The sequence below is a fragment of the Macrobrachium rosenbergii genome, chromosome 16 (assembly GCF_040412425.1).
Source record: "Macrobrachium rosenbergii isolate ZJJX-2024 chromosome 16, ASM4041242v1, whole genome shotgun sequence".
In the NCBI taxonomy this organism is placed as follows: domain Eukaryota; kingdom Metazoa; phylum Arthropoda; class Malacostraca; order Decapoda; family Palaemonidae; genus Macrobrachium; species Macrobrachium rosenbergii.
This window is the reverse complement of record NC_089756.1, coordinates 11,823,726-11,836,225: the sequence shown is the minus strand read 5'-3', so window position 1 is coordinate 11,836,225 and position 12,500 is coordinate 11,823,726. Positions and strand designations below refer to the sequence as shown.

Genomic DNA, 12,500 nt, shown 5'->3' with positions numbered 1-12,500 from the left:
AAACTAAAAATTAGCAAAAGCAGCATTTCGAATCTTCTAAATGTAACAACAAAAATTTTGCAGCAGCAGGAACTCCAACCATCTCAATGCAACAAGAACAAATGTAAGCAACTTGAACGAAGAGTCATATGGCCCACAACAACACCGACAGCAACAACAGTATGGAGAAGCAACCAAAACAGCAACAACTCTGCAAACCATTTTTATTCCCGTGGCATGATATAGTAGGCCGATCCGAACTGTTATTTACATGTCCGTCCGGGGAATCTCCCTGTGATCAAGAGGAATTTTGAGAAACAAATCCCCCTTGACCGTATGATTATCTCGTCGGGTTACGCCAACACAATCGGGAAAGCATTTTAGGGAATAGATTAGCATTTCGGGGGGACTGAAATAAAAAAATATATGCTTTTAGGGGGAAACTTATCTTCCAGATGGAGGCAACCGGCTAAAAATGGAAACGAAAGAAACGTATTGAATATTACCCTTCCGTATTATAATCTTCCGCAAGCGCATCTCGGGGTTTTTTTGTTTCCAGGGCTTTGGACGAGGCGAGGTTCGAGTTTAGGCCATGATTATTTTTTCCTTTGTTTCTTTTCTTATTCAGTTCCTCATCTTCATTGATTTTACTTGATATTTAAGCTGAGTTTTCATCTCCAAAAGCGCAGTCAGTCGTTTTTACACTGGCCCTAACTGACTAACCTTCCCCTCCAAAAAAAATATAGAAGTGTTCTTGGATAATTGTGATAAGCTTTATTAAGATTCATATATCATTCATTCACGTCTGGTGCTTCCAGTCTCTGATAAAATGCGGAAGTGTGAAGAAGGTCAAAGTACGTGAAGCACTGTGTGCATCAATGTCGACTTTATACAGAAGAGCTTGGAAGCTTTCTGCCCATGGGATTCCTCCGTGATCGTAATTAACAGTTGACGTAATATATATATATATATATATATATATATATATATATATATATATATATATATATATATATATATATATATATATATATATATATATATATATATATATATATATATATATATATATATATATATATATATATATATATATATATATATATATATATATATATATATATATATATATATATATATATATATATATATATATATATATATATATATATATATATATATATATATATATATATATATATATATTATATATGTATACACATATTTATATACATATATAAATAAATATATATGCATATACATATATATACATACAAATATATAATATATATATATATGTATATATATATGTATATATATATATATATATATATATATATATATATATATATATATATATATATATATATATATATATATATATATATATATATATATATATATACTGTATATATATATATTGTTGTGGGTTACGAGGGGAACGAATGCGTATTGTACTTTAAAGCAATAATTTTAGCCTTACAAGAAAACCACACGTAAGCCCACAAACCTATACAATACAAGATTAAGCAATAACTGGAAGGTCGCCAAGTGAAAGTGGATTTCTTAACATAACTTATTATTTACAATCACAGCATGGAAGAGTTTACAAGGAAAATGGGACACTTTCACTAAGTTAATTATCTTGGAATTTACACAACAGCAATGACTGAATGAAATGGATAACACATCACAATTATGACTACTGGCCACGTGCAAGTGGTCCCTTAAGCCAATTAGGCAATATTTCTTTCAGCCCAGGTAGGGGCTGTTTCTTGAGGCAGTTGGGAACGCAGAGGCATGGCTAGGCCAGGGAGTGTTATTACACTCCTGGAAATGAGACAATTCCTGGTAAGACTAATACCGAGGTTACTTTCTCTCTATAATTGAATAAAAGCAAGAATTGGAGGGAAGGTCTTTATTCCACTCACTTATTAGCAAAGGCCGAGAATTATGTTAAGCACTGCCAATGGATTGCACACTGGGATAGTAGATTCACTGTTTAAGTTGAGTAGACAAGAAGTTACTGAAGCAATAAAATTTGTGAGAGAGAGAGAGAGAGAGAGAGAGAGAGATGATGAAATGAGTAAAAAAAAAAGACACTGCCCAACCAATTTCCCTTCCCAGGAAGGTACCTTCGTTGCTTCCTGGTTTTGGTTGCACACACAATCTTATGTCAATGTGGCTATGTCTGGGAATTGGCACTATCAATCCAGTGTGAGAAAGTGTGAGCTCCACAGTTAACCCGGCTCGGGGTTGTGCAGGCAGAGGTCACCCGTGCTGAGTATCGACTGGACTTGTTTGAACTGAACTGAACTCAAGATGGTGGCGTCCCCAGTCCTATAAGTTCTTGGCTGTTGCTGGAGGCATCGCTTCAGGCTGCAAGGTTGACACATACCTGGGAATCAAGGAAATAGGTGCGGCCAGTAAAAGATGGAAAAACTCGGCAGGAGATAAACTGAATCTGAGGATTAAGACAGGGAAACAGCTATCTAACGCCCCCAACAAAGTGTGTTCCTTTGGGACACAAAACCCATCCCTGGAAGAGGGTGAGACTGTTAATGGCTAAAACCTCCAGTCACTCCTAGGTCTGTGGGTATGCCTATCTCCCCTACTGTCTGGTATTTCCCCATACAGTTCTTAAGAATTAGCGATCCGGCGGAGATAATCAGTAAAAAAAAAAAAAAAAAAAAAAAAAAAAAATAATATATATATATATATATATATATATATATATATATATATATATATATATATATATATATATATATATATATATATATAGAGAGAGAGAGAGAGAGAGAGAGATATTTCTTCGGATGTTACACACATTTGGTAAACAAATTAGTGTGTCTAAATACGCCCGTGCTCCCAAAAATATAATATAGGCAAAATTTTTAAAGAGGTTTTTAAAATTCCTCAGCCGTGTCAAAGTTAATCAGATGTTATGGCGGTGCCTGATATGCTTTATTTATGAAAGGTAAGAAAGCAGGTCAGCAATGATAAAAAATGTATCTTTGGGTTCTGTTAATTATATGAGTTTTCTTGCGTAAGAGATAAAAACTCTATCTCTCTTTCTGCCTTAAACAAATATATGCGGAACATAATGACAAGCATTGGCAAACAAAAAAATATTACGTGAAGGTAGGCAGAGGGGATGCGGTCGAATAAAAAAAGGGAAAAAATAAAAATCTTGCTCCGTATCGGATATTGCCTTCCAGTAATGACTTTTGCGTTCCAATAATTACTGGGTATCTGTCAATACGCTAATATCTTTTATGTTATTTACTCCAGAATGACAGGACGGAAACCCATGGCAACATGGCGGACGGCGGGACGAAACCGACATCCCGGAGATCATTGTGTTATGAGATATCTATGAGATTTCCGATACGGACGACGTGCGGTTGATTAATCCGGAAATAAAAATGTTAATATGTAAATGAACGCGTAATCGAGTCAAAAGGATGAGACGAGAAGTATATAAGTCGCCATTCAGACGAGCAGAATGTTTGTGTCTTATGGGTAATCGAAGGGAAGAAGCCCCTTCAGTAATGATATTTAGGTATTTGAATAAGTTATGCAATTTCAGCGGCGGTTGAAAATGAACATCTGGAGCTGGCTTTACATGGCATTACGGAAGTGAAGAACTTTGCAGTCCGTTTTTTACGTTGTTGGGATAACCTGGCATTCAGTTGATGGTGGTACTTATTGACGTGGGCTGTAAGCCATATCCAATCACTCCGCATCAAGATAAATTCTTTAACCTCTTACTATATCATGCAGACAGACAGAGAAATGATATCCGGGTTAAAGGTGAAAACAAATTTTGAAAAATTAATGAATAAAATAAGCATGTAAGAGTTTGCAAAGGGAAGGAAGGAATGTTATTTTAAATGTCTCAAGCTTTTTAGTATAAATGGAATAATTTGCATGGCTGCAAAATATTTGGTAATGCGTATTTTGCTTACTAGCTCAGGCGTTTAGAAGTTTGATTGACAGATCAACTGGAAAAAAAAAAATTAGCGAACCACTATTGCTGAATGAATTTAGAAGAATCATGGGAGTAAGGTCATTTTAAAAGAGGAATCGAAATAGATTATGAATCTGTGGACATGCTGACATTGTGACCAGAACTAAAATCCTTGAAGATTTGAAAAATGTGTATTAGGGAGTTAACACCTTTTCACAAAAAAATTTCGAGGGTTGTAGAAAAGACATTAAGTCTTAGACTCAAGTGGTCTACTTTTAAAACCGTATCACTGATATTAAGCCCCCTTTGATTACTGCAACATCATCAGTATTAATCTTCATTTCCATACTTCACTCGCACAGCATCTGATATATGGGAGAGACAAGTCTTCTGGAGATATATCGTAACCCCATTTGTCTAGGAAGATGTTCGGTGGATTTAATGATAACAACAATAGAAACGCTCTGAAATCCCATCTCGTGACTTGAGGCAGCTTTTGTTTCGAACTCGCTCCAATAGACATTTAATTCGTCATAGATGAAGACGATAATAGCGACGCATCTCGTATTTGGTTCAGATGCGTACATTGAAACATGCGTAAATTAAAGGGTTCTATAGACGAAACAAAGGCATTGAATAAAATAATCAAGATTTTGGCTGTGATTTAACGGTCCTCCTCTTCACTATCTGGAGTTCGGAGGCGGATGCACCTCGGTCGAGATATTTACTGAATTTTTTTTCTTGTGTTGTTTGATATATATTGCTTTAAGTAATTTTGATCAAAATAACACGATATGAATGGACCAAGCATTACAAGCTTCTGATACGCCACTTCTACTTGACTTTGATATTCGCTTATTTTTACAGTTCCAACTTTATTTTGTATTTTGTTCACATATTGTTAAGTTGCTTCGAATACAATATCGGTACTAAGATTGCCAAGGTATACCGTTCTTATAAACCTAGGATTTTTTTTAAACAGTTATAATGCTGGCATTTTATGTATTGGTAATAACAGCAGTTTTAACTGCTGTTCTGATAACTTACATTTGTAGTGGTAGTAAAGGTGGCGTTTGTGGGGTAGCCTTTAATTTTTACATTTATTTTTTTCTACAAATATTAATGAATAAAAATATTAATAAATCCATCCGCAAGTTATACCCGTAAATATTCATTTTTTCGCTTCGTTTACAAGTAAATGGAGATCATTTTATTTGTCCAAAATTGTATTCAGCTCAATTGTTTTTGTTTTGGGAATAGACAGAGAAACGGAAAAATTGATTAACATGCATATGAGAAGATATTTCAAGATATAATGTTAAAATTTCACTTATACAGGTTGGTCGACAGGAGTATGTTATTTTCACAATTACAGTAAAACAGAAATGTTAAGAAAAAACTTTCATTTTCTCAACTATACCTTTCATTCCACCTAACAACTTTCAGGAAAAGTTTACGTAATATTTTCATTGCGAAGATTTAAGTTGAAATTTACAGAGTGCGATCGCCTAAAATGAACTCCAGATTAAGAGGGATTAACATGAGACCTGTGGGAATAATCGAGAAAATGCACCTTGTCTTAACAAGTACGTTTATCCCATAACATCAATCGGCGGAATCAAGAGGACGACAAAATTTCACATATATACGTCAGAGCTTACCACCTGGAGCAGAAAATGTCATTTCTGGCAACTATGAAAAAGCATTACGTTATCCCGAGGGTAATTTGCAATTTGTATTAGTGTCGTAGATTAGCAATTTACTGGGTCGTTGGTTTCCTGAATCAAAATCAGCTTAAGAAATTGCGACTTTCCGGGAAATAATTTGTACACTGAATGAGCGTATTTGCGACCGTATTTGCGACCGCTTGAACCCGTACAAATAGAAAGTTGCGACGTGAGAGCCGGGAACTTGTCCTTTCCTTGTTGTCGTTATTTCGTATCGCTATAACTTTATTCGGTTTCTTCGTTTTCTTTATCATATACTGCTAGTTCTGTTAAAAAGTTGCCCTTCTCTTATTAGTGCTTTTAAGAATGGTGATGAAGTTGATGATGACGTGTGAAAAAGAGATTGTAAAAATACTTTAGTTTTGTTAAAGACAAGTCTGTATGAAGATGATAGCAGGCCATCAGGTTATAACCGTTTTAGGTAATTATACTGCTTCAGATCTTACTATTTCATAACCTTAAGGTTATAGATGTAGATGTGTTGTGATGTACAAGTTGCAAAAATAACATGGCATAGACTTACATGCAGTGCGCAAGCATAAACCAGTAAAAGATATCATCACAAAATCCTGCTAGAAATGATTTTCAGAACTATACCAAAATATGCACCGTAGTGGGGTTAGTGCCGTCAGTGCACCTCACGGGTTGCACTGTAGGCATTCTTAAGATTCTTGGCAGCGTCCCTTCGGCCCCTAGCTGCAACCCCTTTCATTCCTTTACTGCACCACTCTTCATATTCTCTTTCTTCCATGTTACTTTCCACCCTCTCCAAATAATTGATTCGTAGTGCAACTGCGAGGTTTTCCACCAGTTATACCTTTCAAACCCTTCTACCCTCAATTTCCCTTTCATCGCTGAATGGCCTCATAGGTCCCAGCGCTTGCCCTTTGGTCTAAATTTGATATTTCATTCCTGTACCAAAATATGTTCATGTTACCTGCGTGGAATTCCTTGCCACCTGCTTATTACCCTCCTTAGCGGCTGAATGTTTAGTTTCGGAATTCGGAACTTGGGAATTTGGAAGCGAGGCCACACATTCCGAACGGGAATTTTCTCCCTGTATTCCCTTGGGGATATTAGGGTTTCAGATAAGGAACGTATCCAAAATGTTCAAGGAAGTAGGACGTTTAGAATTCCTTACTACAGATATAAACATATTCGTATGTTTGTTTGGGTTCTAGTAATCCCTAATATTATATATATATATATATATATATATATATATATATATATATATATATATATATATATATATATATATATATATATATATATATATATATATATATATATATATGTATATATATATATATATATATATATATATATATATATATATATATATATATATATATATATATATATATATATATATATATATGTGTGTGTGTGTGTGTGTGTGTGTGTGTATGTATATATATTAAACGATGAGCAGAATGAAAAAGTATTAAGCAGTGAAAAGGAAAATGACAGGGAGAATCATTTGATTTGAGGTACACACACACACACACACACATATATATATATATATATATATATATATATATATATATATATATATATATATATATTTATATATATATATATATATATATATATATATATATATATATATATATGTGTGTGTGTGTGTGTGTATGTATATATATTAAACGATGAGCAGAATGAAAAAGTATTAAGCAGTGAAAAGGAAAATGACGGGGAGAATCATTTGATTTGAGGTTTAAAGACGATACAAAAGTTACTCAATATTTCAGAAAGATTCCAAGATCTATGAGTATTCCACGTTATTACCGGCCTTCCCTTCTTCAATAAAAAAACAGAAGGGAAGTCCGGTAATAACGTGGAATACTCATTGATCTTGGAATCATTCTGAGATATTGAGTAACTTTTGTATCGTCTTTAAACCTCAAATCAAATTATTTTGTCCATCATTTTCCTTTTCAGTGCTTAATACTTTTTCATTCTGCTCATCGTCTCCTGGGATAACTTTTCTTTACTTTTACCATCTAATAACCTCTCTCTCTCTCTCTCTCTCTCTCTCTCTCTCTCTCTCTCTCTCTTTTCCATTCGTATATATATAGGAGCTAGCCGAAGAGAACGTTGTTCTGGAATGACCAAATAACGCTTGGGCCTACAACAAATCTCCCTCTCAAACTACCCTTTAACTGTGAATTATGTAGAAAAACCCACCGCAACAAGCGCTTACAACCCGACGTACCAGCTGATATATTTTCCAATTTCGAAATTCCCCAGAATACTGGCTGTTGGTTGTAGCTGCTGCTGCTGCTGCTGCTGCTGCTGGTCCAACTGAGAGAGAGAGAGAGAGATTGCAAACCTCACTCAGCTAAATCCTGATTATACTAACGACCGCTGATTTACGAAGCAGGCCTAAGTCTCTCCCGTTCCCATTTTCCCTGGCCATTAGTTCAAACCCTCCTCCAATGCTTCAGCCTATGCTGTTTCCTCATAGGCAGTTTATTGCCGAGCTCTCCTCTCTCTCTCTCTCTCTCTCTCTCTCTCTCTCTCTCTCTCTCTCTCTCTCTCTCTCTCTCTCATTAGTTTAAACCCTCCCCCTTTGCTTCTGCCTATGCTGTTTCCTCATAGGCAGTTTACAACTGGAGATCTCTCTCTCTCTCTCTCTCTCTCTCTCTCTCTCTCTCTCTCTCTCTCTCTCTCTCTCTCTCTCTCTCATAATGCTTTTGTTTAAAACAATAAGAGAAAGTATCACACAATTTGTAGTTAAAATGTTATGTTTCATTGGACGCTTTCCTAGGATATTTATAATCAAATATTTATACGTATTTATGACACACAGCCAAAAGCAAAACTCAAATGGGTAATAATCACATAAAACACGGTTATATGTTTGCGCATACATTTACATACATACGAACGGGTAACTTGAACGTAGCTAGGTTTGTTGAATTATAGAGCACTTTTTTTTTTAATTTCTTTAATTACTCCCTTTATCTCTTTCTAGCTACAGGAAATCAGGGAATAAAACAAACACATCTTACATTCCTTTGCTACCCATAACCCCTTCACAACATTCTTGGTACCCTTAAGTATGGTATAGGATTGAATTCATCCTATTCACTTGCTTTACTGACCTCTGTCATCCTTACCCACTTCTATTATTGCTATGATTGGTGTACACATATCGTCAAAAGAGAAGGTAATTTAAGGGTGGGTTGATTCGGCAAATTTGGACATTATAATGTTAGCGATTTAGTGATTGTAATACCCACATTATTATTATTATTATTATTATTATTATTATTATTATTATTATTATTATTATTATTATTATTATTATTATTATTATTATTATTGTCGTTACGGTCTTATTAGGTGTTTTGAAACCCTTTATTCTGGTTAAACAGTCACATAATAATAATAATAATAATAATAATAATAATAATAATAATAATAATAATAATAATAATAATAATAATAATAATAATAATAATGTGTAAGAAGCCTGAGCATATTACAAATTTATTCTGCATAATGTTCATGTACATTCATCATTAATGTCAACATTAGTTTTATCCGTCTTACATTGTGGTGTCACGCATTTCATAGGTGATTCGTTAATTAAAAGGCTACATAGCGCTTGTGCACGACTTGATGAACTAGCTTTGTGCCTATAGATCACTTTTATTGAAAGATATTGCTTTTACTTAACCCTCTTGTCATTTTTTCCTTTCGCATCGCATTCATTTTTCGTATTTGCTTGTACCCATTCTCCCCTAGTTTTCTTCATGCACTGCCTTCTTTTCAGTTCACTTTTTACTTTTCCATCGTTTTGATTTAAGAGACTATTTTTACTTAACCTGTTGTTTTCTCCGTTCACACAATCTTCCTTTTTCGTATTCCCCAATTCGCAATTGCTTGCCCCCATTCTCTCCTATTTTGCTCCACTCTTCCATTCTACATCTCTGGCATTTTGAAAGCTTTCCTCCAAGCCGTAAGCGCAAACTTCCTTCAAAAATCCAGGGAGGAGTTCCTTCAGAAATCCAGAGAGGAGTTCCTTCAGAAATCCAGAGAGGAATTCCTTCAAGAATCCAGAGAGGAGTTCCTTCAGGAATCCAGGGAGGAGTTCCTTCAGAAATCCAGGGAGGAGTTCCTTCAAGAATCCAGAGAGGAGTTCCTTCAGGAATCCAGGGAGGAGTTCCTTCAAAAATCCAGAGAGGAGTTCCTTCAGGAATCCAGGGAGGAATTCCTTCAAGAATCCAGAGAGGAGTTCCTTCAGGAATCCAGGGAGGAGTTCCTTCAAAAATCCAGGGAGGAGTTCATTCAGAAATCCAGGGAGGAATTCCTTCAAGAACCCAGAGAGGAGTTCCTTCAGGAATCCAGGGAGGAGTTCCTTCAAAAATCCAGGGAGGAGTTCCTTCAGAAATCCAGGGAGGAATTCCTTCAAGAATCCAGAGAGGAGTTCCTTCAGGAATCCAGGGAGGAGTTCCTTCAAAAATCCAGGGAGGAGTTCCTTCAGAAATCCAGGGAGGAGTTCCTTCACGAGTCCAGGGAGGAGTTCCTTCAGGAAACCATGGAGGAGTTCCTTCAGAAATCCAGGGAGGAATTCCTTCAAGAATCCAGAGAGGAGTTCCTTCAGGAAACCAGGGAGGAGTTCCTTCAGAAATCCATGGAGGAATTCCTTCAGAAATCCAGGGAGGAGTTGCTTTAGAAATCAGGGAGGAGTTCCTTCAGAAATCCAGGAGGAATTCCCTCAGAAATCCAGGGAGGAGTTCCTTCAGAAATCCAGGGAGGAGTTCCTTCATAAATCCAGGGGGGAATTCCTTCAGAAATCCGAGGAGGAGTTCCTTCAGAAATCCAGGGAGGAATTCCTTCAGAAATCCAGGGAGGAATTCCCTCAGAAATCCTGGGAGGAATTCCTCCAGAAATCCAGGGAGGAATTCCTTCAGAAATCCAGGGAGGAGTTCCTTCAAAAATCTAGGAACGAGTTCCTTCAGAAATCCAGAGAGGAATTCCTACAGAAATCCAGGGAGGAATTCTTTCAGAAATCCATGGAGGAGTTCCTTCAGAAATCTAGGGAGGAATTCCTTCAGAAATCCAGAGGAATTCCTTCAGAAATCCAGGAGGAGTTCCTTCAGAAATCCAGGGAGGAGTTGCTTTAGAAATCCAGGGAGGAATTCCTTCAGAAATCCAGGGAGGAGTTCCTTCAGAAATCTAGGGAGGAATTCCTTCAGAAATCTAGGAGGAGTTCCTTCAGAAATCTAGGGAGGAGTTCCTTCAGAAATCCGGGAGGAATTCCTTCAGAAATCCAGGAGGAGTTCCTTCAGAAATCAGGAGGAATTCCTTCAGAAATCCAGGAGGAATTCCTTCAGAAATCAGGGAGGAATTCCTTCAGAAATCCAGGAGGAGTTGCTTTAGAAATCGGGGAGGAGTTCCTTCAGAAATCCAGGAGGAGTTCCTTCAGAAATCTAGGGAGAATTCCTTCAGAAATCTGGGAGGAATTCCTTCAGAAATCCAGGAGGAATTTCTTCAGAAATCCAGAGAGGAATTCCTTCAGAAATCAGAGAGGAATTCCTTCAGAAATCCAGGAGAAGTTCCTTCAGGAAACCAGGAGGAGTTCCTTCAGAAATCCAGGAGGAATTCCTTCAGAAATCCAGGAGGAGTTGCTTTAGAAATCAGGGAGGAGTTCCTTCAGAAATCCAGGGAGGAATTCCTTCAGAAATCCGGGGAGGAGTTCCTTCAGAAATCCAGGGTGGAGTTCCTTCAGAAATCCAGGGAGGAATTCCTTCAGAAATCCGGGCAGGAGTTCCTTCAGAAATCCAGGGAGGAGTTCCTTCAGAAATCTAGGGACGAGTTCCTTCAGAAATCTAGGGAGGAATTCCTTCAGAAATCCAGAGAGGAATTCCTTTAGAAATCGGGGAGGAGTTCCTTCAGAAATCCAGGAGGCGTTGCTTTAGAAATTGGGGAGGAATTCCTTCAGAAATCCAGGAGGAGTTCCTTCAGAAATCTAGGGAGGAATTCCTTCAGAAATCCAGGAGGAGTTCCTTCAGAAATCTAGGGAGGAGTTGCTTCAGAAATCAGGGAGGAGTTCCTTCAGAAATCCAGGAGGAGTTCCTTCAGAAATCTAGGAGGAATTCCTTCAGAAATCCAGGGGAGGAATTCCTTCAGAAATCCAGGAGGAATTCCTTCAGAAATCCAGGGAGGAGTTCCTTCAGGAAATCAGGGAGGAGTTCCTTTTTTCAGAAATTCAGGAGGAATTCCTTCAGAAATCCGGGAGGAATTCCTTCAGAAATTCAGGAGGGGAATTCCTTCAGAAATTTTTTCAGAAATCCAGGGAGGAATTCATTCAGAAATCCAGGGAGGAGTTGCTTTAGAAATCAGGGAGGAGTTCCTTCAGAAATCAGGAGGAATTCCCTCAGAAATCCAGGGAGGAGTTCCTTCAGAAATCCAGGAGGAGTTCCTTCATAAATCCAGGGAGGAGTTCCTTCAAAATCAGTTCCTTCAGAAATCCAGGAGGATTCCTTCAGAAATCCGAGGAGGAGTTCCTTCAGAAATCCAGGAGGGAATTCCTTCAGAAATCCAGGAGGAATTCCCTCAGAAATCCTGGGAGGAATTCCTCCAGAAATCCAGGAGGAATTCCTTCAGAAATCCAGGAGGAGTTCCTTCAAAAATCTAGGAACGAGTTCCTTCAGAAATCCAGAGAGGAATTCCTTCAGAAATCCAGGGAGGAATTCTTTCAGAAATCCATGGAGGAGTTCCTTCAGAAATCTAGGGAGGAATTCCTTCAGAAATCCAGAGAGGAATTCCTTCAGAAATCCGGGAGGAGTTCCTTCAGAAATCCA

At 37.2% G+C, this 12,500-nt stretch overlaps 1 protein-coding gene across 1 annotated transcript in view; it reads left to right on the top strand.

Annotated features, from left to right (window-relative positions):
• The window catches only part of LOC136846882 (pro-resilin-like), a 16,138-nt gene extending 3,804 nt beyond the window's left edge, over positions 1 to 12,334 (top strand). Inside the window, exons 2-3 of the mRNA XM_067118134.1 lie at positions 9,682 to 10,429; positions 11,985 to 12,334. Coding sequence (XP_066974235.1) covers positions 9,682 to 10,429; positions 11,985 to 12,334 — 1,098 coding nt within the window. The remainder of the gene's footprint in view (positions 1 to 9,681; positions 10,430 to 11,984) is intronic.
• Positions 12,335 to 12,500: the final 166 nt, after the last annotated feature.